This window comes from Phalacrocorax carbo, chromosome 5, assembly GCF_963921805.1.
Source record: "Phalacrocorax carbo chromosome 5, bPhaCar2.1, whole genome shotgun sequence".
Taxonomy (NCBI): domain Eukaryota; kingdom Metazoa; phylum Chordata; class Aves; order Suliformes; family Phalacrocoracidae; genus Phalacrocorax; species Phalacrocorax carbo.
The window spans coordinates 31,445,763-31,465,547 of record NC_087517.1 but is presented as its reverse complement, the minus strand read 5'-3'; the positions used below and the strand labels follow the sequence as shown (position 1 = coordinate 31,465,547).

At 36.6% G+C, this 19,785-nt stretch overlaps 1 protein-coding gene across 1 annotated transcript; it reads left to right on the top strand.

The window, feature by feature from the left end:
* The first annotated feature begins 96 nt into the window (after nucleotides 1–96).
* Nucleotides 97–17,832, top strand: SGO2 (shugoshin 2). Its single transcript, XM_064451923.1, has 10 exons — nucleotides 97–217; nucleotides 3,953–4,909; nucleotides 5,034–6,443; nucleotides 7,963–8,138; nucleotides 8,534–8,611; nucleotides 9,359–9,444; nucleotides 9,833–10,068; nucleotides 10,586–12,592; nucleotides 15,626–15,773; nucleotides 17,399–17,832. Exons 3-10 carry the CDS (start codon nucleotides 6,299–6,301, stop codon nucleotides 17,502–17,504), a joined length of 2,982 nt encoding a protein of 993 aa, XP_064307993.1. The 5' UTR covers nucleotides 97–217; nucleotides 3,953–4,909; nucleotides 5,034–6,298; the 3' UTR covers nucleotides 17,505–17,832.
* Nucleotides 17,833–19,785: the final 1,953 nt, after the last annotated feature.

Sequence of the window (19,785 nt, the reverse complement as noted above, 5' to 3'; positions counted from 1 at the left end):
GACGGCCTGTGTGCCCGCGGCGCTATCTCCCTCCTCGGGGCACCGCCGGCCGCCCGGGCTTCTCTGCCCACGGTTACAGCCGATCAGCCGGGCGTAGGGACCCCCATGGATCTGCTGCCCTGGCTTCCCCCGTTTTACGCGGGCGGGGTCCCTCAGGCACAGCTTGGGTGTCTGCGTCCTCTGAAGTGAAGCTGACCCACGTAAACTCGGGTACTCTGTAAGGCAGAAACCTTTCCTGATATTTTTTTTTTCTTTAAATTACAAGTAAACGTTTACTCTAAGTGGGTTAGTTGAATTGCTTGTTCTGTTGGCTCAAGAATATCATAGCCTGAGCTATTCTTCTAACCCGCAACGCTCCCGCTTTATTTCTCCGTGGTCTCGGAGCCTTTCTGGTCAGCCAGGGCAGTGGCTTTGGCCCAAGGTGGAAGCCCGAGTGGTGGGCACTGTGTTCTCATGCAGCTGCCCATCCTGACTTACAGCACTGAGACGGGTGCTTTCACAAGGATGTGATGCTGGTACATGCTCCTAGTCTGAAGACGGACAGGCCTACTGTGGTTAAAATGGGGGCCAAAGGCAGAAAAAATTAGCCTCAGGTCAGTTGGTGTTTTCTGGCCTGTTTTGACATGACTGCTTGTCCCCTTGAGCAGATTAACTCACTAGCTTGTGGGCACCAGCAGAAGTCTGTTTAGTTCTACCTAATATTGAATGCAGGCATCATAGCTTTTAATTTGTTTTCCTGTTGCTTGCCTGTGAAATAAGGGGGGGGGGGGGGGGTGGGGAGGTGTTTTCTTGCTTCAGACTTGCATGCATTTTTAGAGCAAACTGTTAATGCATTAAAATAGCATGGATGAATGCAGGCAAGGTGCTTCACCCTCATACAGCCATTTTACAGACTTGCAGAAACAGTGTCCTGTTAAAAGGAATTGCTTATGTCTGACACAGAGTTGCTTGCTCACCAAAATGCATATATAATCAATGTAAAGGTGAAAAAAAATTAGATCCTCATTATGCTTTTGTCTTGGCGTCATTATAAAAACTTCTGCACACATGAAAAATGGTTCTAACATGCAGCTATATGAAAAAAAAAGTTTATATGTCTAGTTCCCACTTAATTTGTAAGCAAATAAACAATAATCTCTTTTTTGCCGTAACATACAGTAAGAACCTATCCCTATGGGTACAACTGTCAAATAATTAGTAGTGGTGTACAAAAGTTAACAGGGCCAAACTCTAGGTTTCTGCAAACTTTCTCAGGTTATAAGCCAATTATATGCTTAGAAAATATAATAAGAGATAACTAAATCCCAAATGTTAACAGTATATTTTTATTGCTATCTGAAGTCCAGTAAAAAGCCAGTAAACTGTACACTGCACATATAAGAAATATTGTATTTAAATAGTTTTTCTGTATTTACCTTAGCAAATTAACTTGGTTATAATTCCTATTGATTTTTTGTCTTGTATCGTATTTGGTTTTTTACTCACTGTTTCCCTTTGGAGGTGTTTTGTTACCATGTTTAAAACTTCAACTGCAAGATCACTTGTTAAAGGGTCAAATCATAGAATCACACAGAATCCCAGGTTGGAAGGGTCTTCAGGGATCATCTAGTCCAACCTTTCTAGGAGGAGCGCAGTCTCGACAAGACGGCCCAGCACCCTGTCCAGAAGACTCTTGAAGGTGTCCAACTTGGCCGAGTCAACCACTTCCCTGGGGAGATTATTCCAATGGGTGACTGCCCTCACTGTGAAAAATTTCCCTCTCATGTCCAATCAGAATCTCCCCAAGAGCAATTTATATCCATTCCCCCTTGTCCTCTCCATGTGACTCCTTGTGAAAAGGGAGCCTCCATCTTCTTTGTAGCTACCCCTTAAGTACTGGTACATGGTGATGAGATCCCCTCTGAGCCTCCTTTTCTCAAGGCTGAACAAACCCAGTTCTCCCAGCCTATCCTCATATGGCAGGCTTCCCAGTCCTCTGATCACCTTAGTGGCCCTTCTCTGGACCCCTTCCAGCCTGTCCACATTTTTTTGTATAGCGGGGACCAGAACTGTACACAGCATTCCAGGTGTGGCCTGACAAGTGCTGAGTAGAGCGGGATAATCAAAGGATCTGTAACAAATAATCACAGAGCAGCCACAGTTCCAGCTGCATAGCTTGCTGTATTCTGGTCTGTTACTACATTTTGATTTTGAGTATACATAAATATTCATAGGCTACTGTGTTTTCAGTTACCGTTTAGAACCATAGACTTGTAATTCAGACTTCTCTTCAGCCAAATGAAGGGCATTAAAGGAAAGAACCATCTAAATCATGTTGCGTCTGGTCCTAGTAGAGAGAGAATAAATTCTCTTTGAAACTGTGTAATTCTGAGTGGTCACTTACTACTTAGAACTCACTTCTTTTTATCTCAATGACGATTTGCATTACAATGGCAGTTAAAGTTACGGTAAAGGCTTCAGATGTTTCATTTTTCTTAGCAACTAAGCATGCTACAGTTGCAGCAAGAGAGGAAATGGCATGCCAAGCACTACCGCTCTCATGTGCTCTCTGAATAGTTCTTGGCAAAGAAATGTACCCAGAAGCCAGGTGTCTAATTAATTAAATAAGCACACAAGTTACAACATGCCACTGAACGCAATACAGACTGATAATTCATGGATGTTGGACTTACTATAAAATAAGTGAAAATAAGTATAATAGATCTATTTTGTGGAATAATGGTCTCTGGTTTAACTATATTTTTAGTATTTTTTGTGTGTTGCCCCTTACTCACTGGGAATAGTTCATACACGGCAGCTGCAACTTAAACGTGGCCACTGTTGTCAAATGTTACAATGTATTTTAAGTTATAACTGCTAGTCTTTCTCACTCTGAAACATTCACGTAATGAAGCTGCAGCTTTCCATGCTTGTTTTCTCCTTTAAGATGGCTTGGTTTTGCCTCAAAAGTCTGAACAATGTTCCTTCATGTATTTTTGCATTTGGACACCAAAACAATGTATATGGTTTCAGCTGGGGAGGGGGTTGGTGTCAGGTGTATACACATGCACACACACCCTCCCACACACCCCAGTCTCACCAATACATAAGGTTTGGAGCTCAGATTTAACCATGTGGAATATCATTACTGTTCAAGCTTAGTACAGCATGTACTTGGTATAGAAGCATGCAGCATAACCGACCTGCACACGCAAAGTGCCGTTTGAGCTGCATGTTCTTGGGAAATGAACACAGGGAATTTTTGGTTTTTCTTTAACTAGTTTCCAAAGGAAGCCAGGCTTACACACTCATCCTCTATATTTGTGTTTCAATTTACTAATTCCAGTCAAAATTGTCAGAGGGGAAGAGATATTAAGAAATGAATTTTCATCAAGCTTGTGCTTGAAAGGGTGTGATTAGAGGAAGATGTGTTCTTAATGCTATAATTTCAGGAAAAACTATAGCATGAACTTGAGTCTTGCTGGACATCAGAGAATCCACAGAGGGAGAAGCTGTTCTACGTCATCTACACACTGGAGAGTGCTTTATTCATAGTTTATGCCTTGCTAGACCCTATGAAATTAGCTCCTCAACCATGATTTTTCTTGAAGATGGATTTGCAAGTATCTAGAAAGATACAAATTCAACACCACTCTTCCCACACTCTTAGGGTTTTTACAACAGGTCTGTCTGTCTTTCCCTCACTCCCTCTCATTTCTCTTCAGTTTAAAGACCAGTCATAGGATTCCAAATGACCAAAAACCAGAATTCTGCTCTTAATATATATTTAAGATATATAGGCTGTGAAACTTGGCAGTGCTTTAATCTCTTCCCCACTTTGACCGGATGGCAATTAACTGAAGGTTTTTACATGTAAAATGTTACAGTGTGGGAGTTCCTCAGCAGAGTGTAAAGTATGACCACAGGTGAAAATACAATACTCGATGTTTTGTTTTATAATTATTGCCTGCAGTACTGCCATAAACATTAAATGGAAGAAAATTGGTGATTGCCCCTTCAGGACTTGGGACTGTTGTAAAACTGGAGGAAGCAAAAACTCATGGTTGGATCTGGAGGAAAACACTGTGTTCTGGAAAGAATAAGGAGGTAAGATTTATTTGACTGGATTTCTATTTTTAAAGTTATGTCACGTTATTTGCTCTTTTATTTGGCCAGAGTTTTACAGTGGCTACAGTCACTTCCAAGTTACCTTGGAAGCAGAAATGTACCAAAGGTATATAAGGCGTGCTGGATCAAATCTGTATTTTAAGGGGATTGCATAGAAGCACAGGGTTTTGCTCCTTCAGGGGCACCCTGAGAAATTGTGCCATATGTCATACACAAGTTAAGAAAAGGTAGAAAAGAGACTCTCCAGATGCTGTTTACAGCAGATTATGAAAATAATAAGTTCCTAAAGATATATTTTCAAATACTACTACTGATACTTATTGTGCAATTCCTTTTGATTTTTTTAATTCCTTTATAGCATATTGTAATGTTAGCATATGGAAACATAAGATTTTTGTGGTGATTACTGCATTACAGAACCTAATGCTGGTTTTTATTTCAACCTTCCACATCTCTTTAAATCTTCAATTAAATGAAAACATTAACTCTCTTTTAAGATTTTCACAAAACTGTTTACTATAAATTTACTGATTCCTGGATCAGATTTAGGAACTAATGTCCACCTGAACTAATGGTAAGACTGGGCACATGTAGCCAGTGAAAGAGAATGTATGTGAGGGCAGTCTTAAAGAGCAAGGGCTTTTGGGCTCAGAACAGATTTTGAGGAAAAGCATTTTACTAGAATAAATACTTGCAATTGAATTGAAATTCCTTGCAATTTCCAGTCCTAATATTACCTAAACCAAACTAAAAGTGGGCTTGTTCAAGTTCTGACATTGAAGACTCCTACCTTTACAAGTTGGTAAGTATGCAGGCAGCATGCATACTTGCTATTATCTATTGATTTTTAAATGTATCGTTTTTGTTTTCATAACTGTCTTGATAACTGTCTATTAATTGTTTATTATTTCATCTATTACTAATAGCTAAAGATCAGCCAAAAAGAAATTTAACTTTCTACTGAGAAGGAATTGCATGGATTTCTCCTTTTAACCTAAAGGAACTTGTTGAAGAGAAAACCTCAAACTCTTCCTAAAAATCTCTGGACAGCCAGGTGGAACATCTGCAGTTCCCTACTCCCTACCTCACAGTGTACTGGGATTGATGCCAAGTGTGTACACAATTAATATTTGCTTTTAATTTCAGCATTATTAATCATTGGTATTTAAAACGGTTTTGCAAAGGCACATAGTTGAAAACTCTCATGCATCCCACTCCTTCTTTTTAAAACACCCAGGAATGTCACTAAAGAACTGGAACTGTGGATTAAAGGTTAATGACTTATGCATATCCCATTTCTGAAAATGAATGTATGTGGCCATATGTGAAGAGTACGTGTCAGCTATTTTACCATGGTTGATTTTGCACGTAGGTGACAAAACTGCAACAGCGCCTTTCCTGTTTTATCAACAAGGCATCAAAAAAGACACAGCAGTGGATGTTGGTTGTGGTATAAATCCAGCTGCAGATATGGGTGGGGTTTGTGTCCAACAATTGAGGCCTGGCTATGCATTTGGTCTTTGATTTACGAAGCACAAAGTCTGAATTCTAAATACCCCTTCACGCAACGCAAAGCGCGGGCGGGGACCAGCCCGCCCTCCCGCCGCGCGTCGCCGGGCCCGGCCCAACGGCCGCCGCCCAACGGCCCGAGGCGGAAGCCTCGTCCTCTGCGGGCGTGAGGGAGCAGGGGGGCGGCTGGCGGCGGGGCTGCCTCCGCGAAGGTGTTCGCCGGGATACCGCTCCTTCTGCTGGCTGCGCTTGCCAGCCGGCCTCGCTCCATCGTTATTTATAGCGTTTATAATCCAGTTCGTTTAAATGCTTCAATTTAAAATATGTCCTAAGAAAGCAAAAGCTGGTCTGGTCATATTGTGAAGTGATAGAACCTTGGGGTTTTTCCCTTTTAAGTGCGAATTTGGAGACATAACTTGAGGGAACAGGCAAGATAAAAAAAATCTGCTATCCTTTTAGCCTTCATGATTATTAAATATTTTGCTGCTCTGTGGTGATATGACTTAAGTCTCAAGGAACAACTCATTAACCTGATTGAATTGATTAACAAAGGTAAAGACTGAAGCAATTTTCTCAACTTCAGAGATAAAAAGTCCTGATAAGAGGTAATGAAACTTAAAAAGTGTGAGAAAGATCATGTATTATTTGGGCATTCCTCTTAACTGTATACAGATTCATTCTTATGATGGATAAACAGGCAGCTGCTAAATCATCTACCATTTTTACCTCGGATGCTGTTAAAGTACATCTGAAGAAGAGGGATGGAACATTACAAGCTGCAAAACGGAATGCTTCTGTAGCATCTAAAATCAAAACTAAATTAATAAGTAAGTCAAAGTAAAACTGAAGCCATTTACTGTACTTAGAATGTATGACTTCAAAAGGAATTGCTGCCTGTTAAAAATATTAATGTAGTATGCTGAGAATTTTAGGAGAGTTGGAAAGTTAAAACACACAATTTTAAGTTGTTTATTTAATTCTCTGAGTATTTTCAGTACTTGGTCTTTGGCATGCCAGGGTTTTTTTAAGAGTATACTCAAGTGCATTTCTAACATCTATATCCATTTGGGGCATCTAAAAACCTGACGTACCAAAATGAGTAAAATCAATGACCTTTTAAAATATAGTTGCCATAGTAAAATAGCTAGTGTTCCCATTTTCAAAATGGGATTTATATTAAATTCTTCATTGAGTCATTTACTGAATTGAGGAAAACTACAAATATTAATCTGCTGATTTAATAATTTGCCAGAAGTTACTTTGTTTTCCCAGTAAGTCAAGATTAAATTCAAACATAGGTTTGTCACGGTAGATGGCTGGGTTTTGTTTCTCGTGCTGACAAAAGCAAAACTATGGAACATCTCAGATCTTCTTCAAAATGTAGGGAAACTATACATGTAGTGAAACACACTATTTCAGAGTTCTCTCATTCAAACAGCATGGTAAGTGAATGTTGACTTCTGCTTCTCTTTCTATGATTGCTGCGGCAAGAATTTTTGTTGTTTGTATATACATAATATATTTACATATTTTTTGCTGTTTGTATATATTTGAACTTACTGTGGCTTTATGTCAAAAACACTATTTTTCAGTGAAAAATAAACAGTGTTACTGAATAATACTCACGTTCTTTAGAAATCTTCACACTGCAGTAATGCAAATAATTCACTAAGCTGAATAACAATGTTTGGATTAACAAGGTTCCACTGTTGTTGCCTGTTTCCCAAAGCAAAGAAACAAGACTTTGCAAATTTTGGATTAGAGATTACAGAAGTAATAACTTAAGACAACAGAGGTGCAGTTGGAGCAGATTTCAAGCTAACCTAGCTTCTTTTTGTATGGTCAGACTTGTCTCTACCTCGGGTTCAAGTGAGGCAAAAAAAAATCATCTCAGTAATATGCAGTGTCACTGGGAAAAAAAAGGACTTAAGTTCCTAAAACATTCTGTAACAGATATGAGTAGGCAGGTTTTCATTAGGACAGTGGAAGGTATTTTTCTAATGTAAAGCTTTTTCTGTTGTCAAAACTCACATTTATGCTCAAAATGTTTGAACTTTTTATTTTTATTTTAGAAATCTGGAAACATTTTCATGCCTGTGAAACTATCAATTTTTAAATGCTTTCTTCTTAAAATAACCTTATTTTTTTAAAAATCCAGAATGGAGCAGAATCCATGCATGAAATAAATTTGAACTTGAAGCTGACGGAGTAGTCATCAGAATGACAGCCAGCAGAAACAGTTTTACATGAGACCTACTGATAAAAATGTTGTTATATAGTGATAGTTCATGCAGAGAGGGCCTGCAATTGAAGCTGTTGAAAATAATATGATTTTGTCTCCTTTAGATAACTCATCTGTGTTTAAAGTATCTTTAAAACAAAATAATAAAGCATTAGCTGTGGCTTTGAGTGTGGAGAAAGAAAATTCTCGGAAGCTAAAGAATGAGAAGATTTTTCTTCAGAAGGAAGTAGAAAAGCTGCAGCTTCACAATATCCTGCTTCGTCAAAAACTAAACTCTTTGGTATGCTGCAAATAATATAATTTAAACTTAGATCAGCTAAACCAAGCTTTTATCTTTTTTGGAAACTTAGTATTCCTTCTTAAAAAGGTGATTTAAAATGTACATTTCAGATTTGTGAAGTTCTATCATATGATAGCATGGTATTCAAGTGGGATTTATCTTTCATAGGGATTTTTTTGTACTTAATATTTTGTCCATCAGTCTATCCATAGCTATTTTAGGGTCAGCTTCACCTTTATGGGTATTGAGATGGCATTAATAATCAGTTTGAGGAGAAAACTGAGTGTGTGTGTGTGGACATTACAACATAGATTCACATTTATATCTTGTCTTTTCTTAAGCCAGATGCCACTTAAAATATGTATTTTTTAAATTACTTTTTCTTTTACATGTAGAATAAAACTCTAATAGAAATAGAAGCATTTTTGAACGATAACCTCTTAACCGCAATAGAAATAAGCAGTCCTTCCGAGGTAAGAAGTTTTTTGAACTATTACCATATTGAACCCATTTTCCAGGATAATATTTTCCCAGCATCTAAATGAGTGCAATGTTGAAATCATATAAGCATCTTAAAACATTTACCCCAATTCCGTAAAACTTGGGATAAACCCCAAGTCTAGTGAAATCAATTAAATTTTGCTGTTGCTTGCACTGAAAATTTAGGATTTAATCTTGTTTACAAAGTACCCAAAAGTTAAATATCAGTTAGCCCTGATGAAGTCATGGGGTTAAAAAAAAAAGCATAGTACTTCACTACATGGTATTCTTCACTAATGAGCAAGCTACTTGCCTTCCTTGCTTAGTGCTGCTATAAATATCTTGCATGTGGAAACTTCATCAGAAAACACAGTCCATGTTAGTCCTTGTGTTGTGGCAAAATTACAGTTAATTTTAAAAAAATATTATTTTTATTTTCTGTTCTAAACAGATGCTTAGTGTTGCTTTGTGCTTCTATATCTATAATGCACTTTGGATTCATTGTAGCTACATTTAAGAAGTCCACACATTGCTTTGGGAAGCAAGTAGGTTACAGATTTTTATAAGTTTTGCTACAAAATTTTTTTTCTAAATTATTTTGTGTGTTTGAATATCATGCACCTTTCATCAGTACTTTTTGGCCCCTTCATTATTTTTTTTTCTTGTGGATATTTCTGATACTTAAAACATATAAAGAATAGTGAACCGTTTGTACTTCCCCACTGTTGTTCTTTTGAAAGAATCTTCAGAGTTCTCTTCCTCTGCCATCTGGTCCAAGTAGCCCTGCTGATGACCACCAGTTCAAGAGTGCCTGTCAGTTTGCTAGGTAGGTGGTTATATTAAATGTGGAAGTTGGTAAGTGTGGATTTTTTACAACTAATCTTTGTATATTGCCCTAGGGATTTTTGAGGTAATGAGAAACAACTTCCCGTCTAATTCAGAAATTACCTATTTGCAGCTTGGAATGTCTATATACGTAAAGTGGTTAACAAAACTTGCATTTGAATAACTTGCTTCTTTCTTCACAAGATCTCACCAGCACAAAGCAGGATTCTCTATCACATAAAATACATTTGCCCCTAAGATAGAACCAGATTTCATACTTGTGTTCTTGTTTTCTGCTTTTATACATTATTAAGGGAATATTTTAAACAATTGAATGTTGTAGCATAAAATGTCATTAAAATCTTCACAGTAAAATTTCCTCTTTTCAGATCTGTAGAATTGCCCATGAAGCCTCCTTTAACTGCAAAAGCTAATGCAAAACAGCAAGATAGCCCTTCTGTGTGTGAAATACCGAATTTTTATAAGCGTACCATTATTTTCTCAAAGGAAATGCATTCAGATCAAGTCAAGTTTGCATTATCATTACCTTCTGGTGCAAGTAATCAGAAGTTAATTGAAATAGACCCAGTGGAAACAAGCATTGACAGAAATTTATTTTTCAGAGGTATGATGTATTTCTGCACAGGTGATGTATTTTTCAGACCTGTCTGAAAATTAGTTTAATAATTCATTACTTGGTGACAGAAGGTGTAGTAAGATTCCTAAACTGTAATAAACTAATAAAAAATAGAATGCTCACCCATAAGTAGAGGTGTCCTGACAACTACTTGTAGAAAAATGTTCATTGAAATAACACAGCTGAAACATAATAAAATTAATGTGAACAGAATAGAACTTTGATAAGATAACCAAATAATAACTGAAGAAGTTATAGAAAAATACATTTTTATTTATACCCAATTTCAGAAGTCCAACTTTGTTAAAATATTCCATTAGGTCTAGTTAACTAAACTTTTAAGGACCAAGCACAGAATGTGTGTATTCAGTAAAAAAAATATACATTTAAAGTTGCAGTTTGTAATTTTCTGTGCTTCTAGTCCAACCTTCAGTAATCTGTCTTATTCTGATAACTATGCTCTATGCTCTCTTTCCCCAAGCTGCTGAAATTTTTCTCTTTGCAGAAAATCAATTATGCACAGAACTAACTTGCAATAGTGCCTTCCTGACTCATGTCAAAAATACAGAGTCTTTAAGACAGTCTGAGGAGCTTACAAAACAATATAATGATAGTTCATTGTCATTCTGTGGAAATGTGACTGAAAGGAAGAAACATGCAGTACTTTGTGAGTCAGAAACTCAACCTAATATAAAGGATTTTGATAAAAAATGTAGCTCAAATAATCTGCCTCATTATGGTATCAACAGCAGCAGCAACACCAATGACATGAATTTGCAGGAAAGTTCCAGTAACTTGTCTCGCATTGTTCTTTCACCTCTTGAATTTAGCAATGAAAATAAGACAGATTTTAAGAAGATGCTTTTTACTAACAAGATGAAGCCTGAGGAAACTGTTTATGATGCTGATATGGAGTTGACTACCAGTGATGTGGGTGAACTACTCACAGTTACAGCGAAAGACAAAGATAAATTACATCAAAATAAAAATAGTAATGCCAGGTCTGATAAAATATTAGGAAATTTCAGAAAAGTGAAATATTCTAAGAAGGATAAAGAGAAAATTAAATGCAAGACTGAAGACAGTTCAAATCTGTATTCAGAAGAAAGGCACACTAGGGCTGACAGTAGTAAAATTTCAAAAGCTACTGACTCACCAACTCCACTAGTACAAAGTCAGAGAGAAGAGCTACCTGCAGGAAATCCTGTAAGGAACCAGAGTTTGCTAAATACCAGCAAATGTTATCAAGCACAAAATTGTCCAAGTAAAGATAAAGATACAAGAAGGACATACCAGGTTAACTTAAGGAGTCCAAGAAAACAGGAGACAAATAAAGAAACTTTCTCAGAAACGTTTGAAGACACGGAAAGCAAAACACATAAAGCAGACTCAAACTCATCTATTAACAAGATCTCACCAGAATTTTATTGTGCTGAAAATTTACCATTCCAGGAGAACGCTTCTAATGTATTGCCTTTGCAGTGGGACTTTGTGCATACAAATGAGAAACGTAGTGGACCAAAAATAAACCCTTCTAAAATGAACACAGCAAAATACTGTGGAGAGGAAAGTGGGCAGCATGGAGAACATATTTCAAAAAAGCCTCAAACAGAGATACGCCAACATGACAGCAAGAGAAAACAAGACCAGAAGCATATTATAAAGAAAAAATACAACAAAGAGAGTAGTTACGGACAAAGTGGAGAAACTGAAAGTCACAGCATTCATAAAATTAGTCAGAAAGATGTCCAGAAGAGTAGCCATTTTTCACACAGAAGATTAAAACGTACATTGGCAAAGGCTAGCCGGAAAGCATGTATAATACCAAAAGAAAATCTTACACAGTTATCACTTTGTAAAAATGAAGAATTCAAAAATAAGGATGCCTTGCATGCAGAGGCTGATCTCGGAAATGAAATAACTGAAACTCAGCAAATGCAAGTAGCTTTAGTTACTCAGAATTGTGTAGCTATGAATACACCACAAGCTAAAGAACAAGTTGATGATGATGCTAATTTGTTAAAGAAAGTAGATTCCTCATCAGTGGCAGATAAAATCCCTCACATTAGTAATTCTCCTGATAATCATGTAAAGTGCAAACAGAGGTTTAGTTCTGATATTACTGAAACCAGACCAGAGGAAAATTATTTCAGGCATATTGATCAGGGGGGGCAGAATATTTTGGATAATGAGGAAGTCCCTCATGAGGTAGATTCCTCTATGAGCAAGCTAAAGCCTATGGTTCAAAAATCAGAATTTTTAACATTCTTACCTGTCGAATGTTCTAAGAATAGTCCATTAAATGTAGATAGCTTTTTCCAGGAAGCTTGTTCTAATGTGGAGCTCCCAGCTCTTGATAACCATAATGCTTCCATGAACTTCTCTATACTGGAAAACTCTGAAATCTGTGGGGAAAATGGTCATAATAAAGCACTGGATGCTGGAAAAGCAGACCAAAACCTGGATGATATTTCTAAAGAGACCTACAAAAAGACTCTGACACCTTATCATGGTAAGTGTATGGGTGAGGGAAAAAAAGGTATTTTGAATTAAGTAGTGCCTGAAATGGTGGTAAGGTATCTTCTCTTAATACTGTCCTACTCTTATTGCTTGCTTAAAGTGGAGGAAACAGGAATGGAAAAAGGTAAGGCTGAAGATTACTAAAATGATTTGTATTCTATATCATATATCAGTCACAATATATTTTTTGATTGTGATAACTAACATCCTTGTTACTTTTCAGTATATTCTAAGATGAAATTTAGTTGGGCAGATGTAAGTAGTCTACATTCTTGAGGAGCAGTTATAGTTGGAGCCTGTATTAGTTTTTTTAAGAATGTGATGGAATTCAGGAAATTGGGCATAGAAAAGATACAATGGCTTAAGCTTTTATACAAGGGAAATAAGTGTGAACTACACTGTTCCCTTCATAAATGAAGAACATAGCTGGACTTAAAGATTTAATTTGTATTTATTTAGAAACACTAGTTCAACAGGAATTCTTAGATCTAAAAAAAAGTACTTTGAGCAGGTTTTCTCTAGAATCTGCCCATGAGCATGTGGCAACCTCTTCTTTAAGTTAAGATACATTAAGTTAGAAAATAATCTAACTTTAGTGTAGTCTGGAACATAGGTTTAGATTCTTCTATCAGACAGTGAAATTACTGCGAAGGAGCTAAAGGAATGTATGACTAACATGTCTATGCTACGTTCAAATATGCTTTAAAATGTAGCTTTGAAATTCCCTAGCATGAGGGATCTGTTTTGTAAACATATTTATTCTCAAGGAGTTCATATTTACTTCATTGTCTCTGACAATGTCCCAACACCTAGCCAGTTTCCTAGCTCAAATTATTAGTTTAAATCCCAAACTATCAAGCAAATACTGCCTTGGCTTCATTTGAATGCTAGGACACAATGGCCAAAAAAAAAAAAAATCTATTTTACACGACCACAGGATAGCAACACTGGCAGTTTTAGACCATTGTGAAAGGTATTAGTCATGGTAATTTGCAGTTGCATCTTCTCATCTTCAGTTCCTATAATTTTATTAGCTTTAATGATAAATTAGTAAACCCTTGTGATCAGCAGTATCAGAGACTACTGACATAAAAAGCAAGCTAATCATTTGATCTTCATCCATTAAAGCATAGATCAAAAACCAGTTCATTTTTCATCCTACATCCAAATCCATATCCTGAATTAAAAGAAAGCAAGGAAATGCCATCCTTTCTGATGATGCCAGCTCTTCTGATCACTACCTTGAGCTGTCAATAGAAATATACCTTGAAAGTCTGCTGTAATTAAAGTCTCCATATATAGTTAGATCTACATGAACATAAATATTCACACTCAAAGGCATCCAGCTTTCCTAAATAATGCAGAGTCACAGAAGTCTCAGGACTCTTGCTGCTTAAAGAGAAGCTGACCTGATCTGTAACCTTAAGTTTTAGGAAAAACTCAGAATAACAGTTTACTTTCACTTTAAAGCTAATACAAATCAAGATTGATTTGTGAGGCAGCCAGACTTGGGAGGTTTTTCATGATTGGAGAGCCCTCTCATTTAAGGAAGAGCAACGCTCATTTGGTTTAATGAACTCCTTCAAAAGACAATGTTTTTTGTTTTTCCTTCATAAATCAGGAGGGATTTGCTTGAAGCAGCCCAAAGTCACCTTAATATGTGTCTCATTCTTAGAAGTAAAGTTAGCAGAAATACAATGAAGAACCTCTGGCTTTATGTCTCTGCTTAACAAGTTTCAGAAAACTATTGATAAAATGATAAGTCTTACCCACTGAGATATTTTACTCGATCTCAGCACAGAATTCTACTACCTGGAAATAGTAATTTTGCACTATCAGCTTGACCATCAGTTAAGAGTGTGCGTGCTAGACTGTACAAGACATTCAGATGCTATAATAAAGAAAACCCTCACTTTTTTGGCAGGTATGTAAATATACAGTAATATAATTTGTTAGTCTCAAGGTAGGCACAACAAAAAATTCAGCATTTGTCCTATATGTGTATGAATTTCCTCTGTGAGATCAATAGCATCCATTTGCTGCCACAGACAATTTAAGGTAAAGCGTTCAAACTCAAGAAGTGAAGACAAGAGAGTTTTAAATTCAGTTCCTTTGAAAAACTACATTCTAAATGGATGCAGTAAACCTAAAACTTGACCTGTATCAATGAGGAATGTACACTTGTGGATGAACTTTTAAGGAATGCAGATCAAGACTATTTCTTTAATCTTGGATTGCTGTCTGCATTAAATCTTAGTGCTTTTCAGAGTGACTGTGGTCTATAAATGTTTTCAAGTTTTTTGAAATGTGGGCTAAATAGTAATTTCAATATTTCTTCCAAGTTATCAAAAGATTTGTCTACAAATTCAATATTGATTGTTTAGTCTAGCATTCTGAATTGGTTTTAAAGGATTACAGAAAGCTGACACAGAGAGTACTACTTCTACCAAGGCTGATTACCTTTTTTAATGGAGTATTCCTCTTGGGCATGTTCAGTGGTTCAAAATACAAGGCATTGTAAATAGTTTGGTAGGATATAGGTTTGAAGATGAGGCGCACCTTGCTATGCTCATTTTATGCGTGTATGCTCAACGAGCAGGAATGAAGTCGGAAAATGCAGTCCTAGAGAACTCTTGTACAGGTTGAGTCTTCAGGTTGTACATGTATGCCCTCCTCTGCATTGAAGGCCATGAGCTGTGTGCAGATTTTTTTTTCTTTTTACTGTAATAACTCTTGGGAGTCTTAAGCAGCTAGCTGCAAGTTACAGCACTTATTGGGCTTTCTTAAATTGTCCCAAGAGCCATGGCAGACCTCAGACAGCCCCAGACTTGGGTAAGTTGAAAGCTGCTGTAGTGGCATTTTCTTTGGTCATCTATCCCATTTTTTGTTGAGCATCTTTAGACTAAGAGCAGTAACCAAAGTACCCAAACTAAGAAATGCTAATTAAAAATAATTAGGAACTGAGAGTTTACTTAATGATTCAGAAAATATTTAAAATGAGGCATATAAACTACTGTATTCACAGGGAGAAAGGCTTTGCAAGATCTGACAAATACTAGTATATGCTCTCAGACTTCTTTACCTAAACCGCCCAAAACTTCAGAAGAAGACTCCACAGCACCATCTAGACGAGTAAGAAGCTCTATTTGCTACAAAGAACCTAATCTAAACAGGTAGGTATACATAAATTAGGGCTTTTGGGGTTTGTTTTTTTTTTTGAGTACATAACAATCCCCAGTAAAGATTTGATATTAAACACCCAAATAAACAGTGAACTATTTCTTTCACAAATCTCTTTCACAAAGATACTTCAGTGTTGATATAAAACATTTCCTGTTAGTGTGGCAGGATGTCCAAGTGCCAAAGACAGACACCAACAGTATTGAAGTCTCAGAAATTAAATATAGCATAGAATATAACATTTTATACCAGTAATAAATAATGGTGTATTCTTATTGTTTATCATGAGATAAATCCCTTTAGAGGTGGATAATTGTAAATGTTATACTTAAATGTAAACCCATACCATAATAATGTCCTTGTAACATTGTCAAGTGGCAAGCTAATTTATGCACTAATATTATATAATTAACTCATTTTGCTTTAACTAGCTGTATCTAATATAAGAAATCATAAGATATATTTATTTTATAATTAGTTATTTACCTCTCAGTGTTCTCCACAAATTTAGTGGGACAGGATTTCTGAGATTGTTAAAAGACAAGACATAAATTGTGTAATAACTATTAAAATTTAAGAAGAGGATTTTAAAGTCAAACTTCCATTAAGAAAACAAATATATTTGCACTTACGTGAATAGATCTAAATCCCAATGGACCTTTAAGTTGATAACTTCTGAAAATATTTTTTGCCACAAAATTTGTGAGGCTTTTTGTTTTGGTTTTAAGTATAATATTAATTTAAGGAAAAATTATGCCATGTTGTATGTGTATTAGTAGAATGCATATTCATGAGGTAAAGAGAGTATCAAGATTTCCCACTAATAGTGCTGAGAGTGAAAGGATTATAGCGACTCACTTTATGACAATGGTGTAAAAGGAGTATGTCTTCCTTTTCTGGCAACACTGGGAGGAGAAGAAAATAAGCCCACAAACTAAAAAAAATAGGACAATATTCTTATACACCCTCAAAATATTTTTGTTTACCTCTAAGCAAGCAAACAATTAATTGAAACAATGAGACTGAGGACAAGTAGGAGCTAAAAGTAATGAAGGAAATATTTATGCCAGATAGATTGTAAAAGAAATGCAAAGGCATTAGTAACATTTTTCTTTTACTAATTGAATTGGATGCTAAAATGCTGTAATATTATGCTATTGACACATTCTCCTCTTTTATCTCACAATGATAACGCTCTGTATTTCTGGAGAGAGACAGTAACTAGTAACAGCAAATGATGTGGATGTCACTCAAGATTTTAGATTCCTGTCTCCTACCTATATTTTATTTTCAAGTACACTGTCCTGAATGGATACTGTTAAGCTCTTGGTTTAAATAATTTTTGAGTTTTGTCTTATAAGTTATGATTACTCACATATTAATATGATACAGACCACATAAGACAACTATTATTTTAGCATTGTTTTGAAAAACAGTAGTTATGTGTGCTTTGCTAATTGAGATAGATTTATTTTCCAAACATTTAATTTCTTTAGTGTATCAAGTTTTCATTGAGAGTATTTACCATTTGGAATTGTTATTTTAATTACATAATTATTATAGATACATAGGTGCTTGGTGATATTCATACATGATGTCTTATTTCTTTTGTTTACAGCAAATTAAGGCGTGGGGATCAGTTTACAGATACAAAATTTCTGGATTCCCCAGTCTATAAAGTAAAAAATAAAAGAAGTTTTAAAAGTAAATCAAAATGTATTTGAAGACGACAAGAGAATTGCCTTTATGAACAATACTTCTAAATGGGTACAATTTTAAAATATATCTAGAAATGTTTAGCAGTGTAGGGTGCTTATTGTTCTTTGCTTAGTAAAGGTCTTCCAAAGTGGAATTTCCTGGAAAGGAGCCCCTATATAAGGGACATAGACACTTTACTGAAGAAGGCAAATACAGGTTAGGCTCCACTCTTTTGTTTTGCATTTCTGGCCAGTAATTTATGATCTGTTCAAAGGGTTTGCAGCACTTCTTAATTTGTAAGAAAAGTGTATGTTTTAATAAGAATTAAAAATAAATCACTTTTGGGAATTCTAATGCGAGTTTTTCATATTTACCACGTGTAGAACCATTTCTCAGTGCTGGTTGGAACAGACACAAGCATCCAAAATCTTAATAAATGTTCTGAAATAGATGGAGACAATCCATGGTTTTTTAATAGTTGGCTTTTGGATTTGACAGAATTGTACTGAAATTTGAATGAGGAACTCTCATTTTGACGAATAGTAGAGAGAAGTCTAGGGTCCAGAGTATGTGCCAGAGGCAGCCAGAAAGAAAATAGCACTGCAATAGAAATTCAGTAGTAAATAGGATCCAGACAAAGCAACACCTTGAGTTTCCAGTTGGGAGAGTGCTAGTGTGATGACAAATACAACCACATCATACCATTCAGCTGTCATGTGTTTGTACTGCTTCCCCGTCGGATTCTCATTAATCACTTCTGCATTCTAGAATGCAGTGTCAGCTGACAAACAGTTTTCTGGCATTATCTGAATTGCAGATGCTGCCAGCTGCAGGCTGTAGCTCACAGCCCACACAACTTTTACAGATTACATTGGATAAGGTTCAGGTTCATTTTGCAACCAAGATAACCATAGCTCATTTTTAATGAGATACAAATAAGTTAACTTCTTTTGGTTATAGAAGATGTTTCTTCACACAGATGCAGTTATGCTGAGGAATTCCTTACTACAGGAGTAGATGTTATTAGTTTACATGGGATTAAAAAATGATTGGACAAATTAGTGGAGTTAAAATCTGTGAGGAATTACCAGAAACACCATTTTTGGAACAGGATGGCCCTGACCTGCAAATTGCTGAAGCCTGGAAGAGCATTCTGGAGAAGTGTTACTATGCATTTTACCAATTTTTTTACTTCTTCCAAGGGCATTCGCTGTTGAAACCTTCAGAGACCAGTTCTTTGGTTAGCTAGACCTTTGGTCTTATACTGTTTTTAAGAGGTGTAAGTGATACTCTTAAATTTATAATGTATTCTTAAAAATACCGAACCAAACTGTACTCTTTGTACTTCATTGTAGCTCCCATTGTAACCTGGGAAGGTGATGGAGAAAATAGTCCTGGAAACTGTTTCCATGCATGTTAAAGACAAGAAGGTGATTGGGAGTAGTTGGCATTGATTTACAAAGGGGAAATCATGCTTTATTAACCTGGTAGCCTTCTACAGTGAGACAACTACCTTGGTGGGTGAGGGGAGGCCAGTAGATGTTGTTTACCTCAACTTCAGTAAGGCTTTTGGTATTATCTCTGATAACATCCCACAGACAAGCTGAAGAAGTATGGGTTAGTTAAGTGCGCAGTGAGGTGGGTGGAAAACCATCTGAACCGCCAGTCCCAGAGGGTTGTGATCAGCGGCATACAGTCCAGTTGGAGGCAAAACACTAGAGCTCGCTAGGGTTTCATACTGGGGCCAGTATTGTTTAACATCTTCCTTCATCACCTGTGTGATGGGACAGAGCGCAACCGACACAAATTTGCAGTTGACTGGGAGGAGTGGCTGAAACACTGGATGGTTGTGCTGCCATTCAGAGGGACCTGGACAAGCCGGAGAAATGGGGCAAGAGAAATCTCATGACGTTCAACAAAGGGAACTTACATCATTCTCCTGTGAGTTGCCAAAGTTTCAGCTGTGTATTTTGACATAAAAATGAGTCATACGTACCAAAATGTACACCTGGATATAGCTTGCAGGTGTGTTCATTCTACATGCAAGTCTTGAACTACAACCATAAACAGTAAGAGGCACAAAAGCGTTATTTACAAATATTTAAGTAATACAACTGTTTTCTGTTGTGTGTTTTTTATGAAGGTCTGTAGCCCCAAGGCAGCTTCCCCAAGATCCTGTAGAACATTCCATGTATGAATTTAGAGTTAAATACGCCACTAGTGAGACAGTTTGCATAAAGGACCTTTATCCTCTAAATGGAGATCTTGGCTAGCTGTGGTGACCAGTCCCAGAGGCCACACAAAATT

What these genes read in the sequence shown, in the direction of transcription:
- SGO2 (XM_064451923.1), top strand. Translation starts at nt 6,299, where the DNA reads ATGATGGATAAACAGGCAGCTGCTAAATCATCTACCATTTTTACCTCG. An exon ending in AAATAAGCAGTCCTTCCGAG is followed by an intron (nt 8,612 to 9,358) that starts GTAAGAAGTTTT and finishes TTCTTTTGAAAG; the next exon opens with AATCTTCAGAGTTCTCTTCC. An exon ending in CAGAAATTTATTTTTCAGAG is followed by an intron (nt 10,069 to 10,585) that starts GTATGATGTATT and finishes TTCTCTTTGCAG; the next exon opens with AAAATCAATTATGCACAGAA.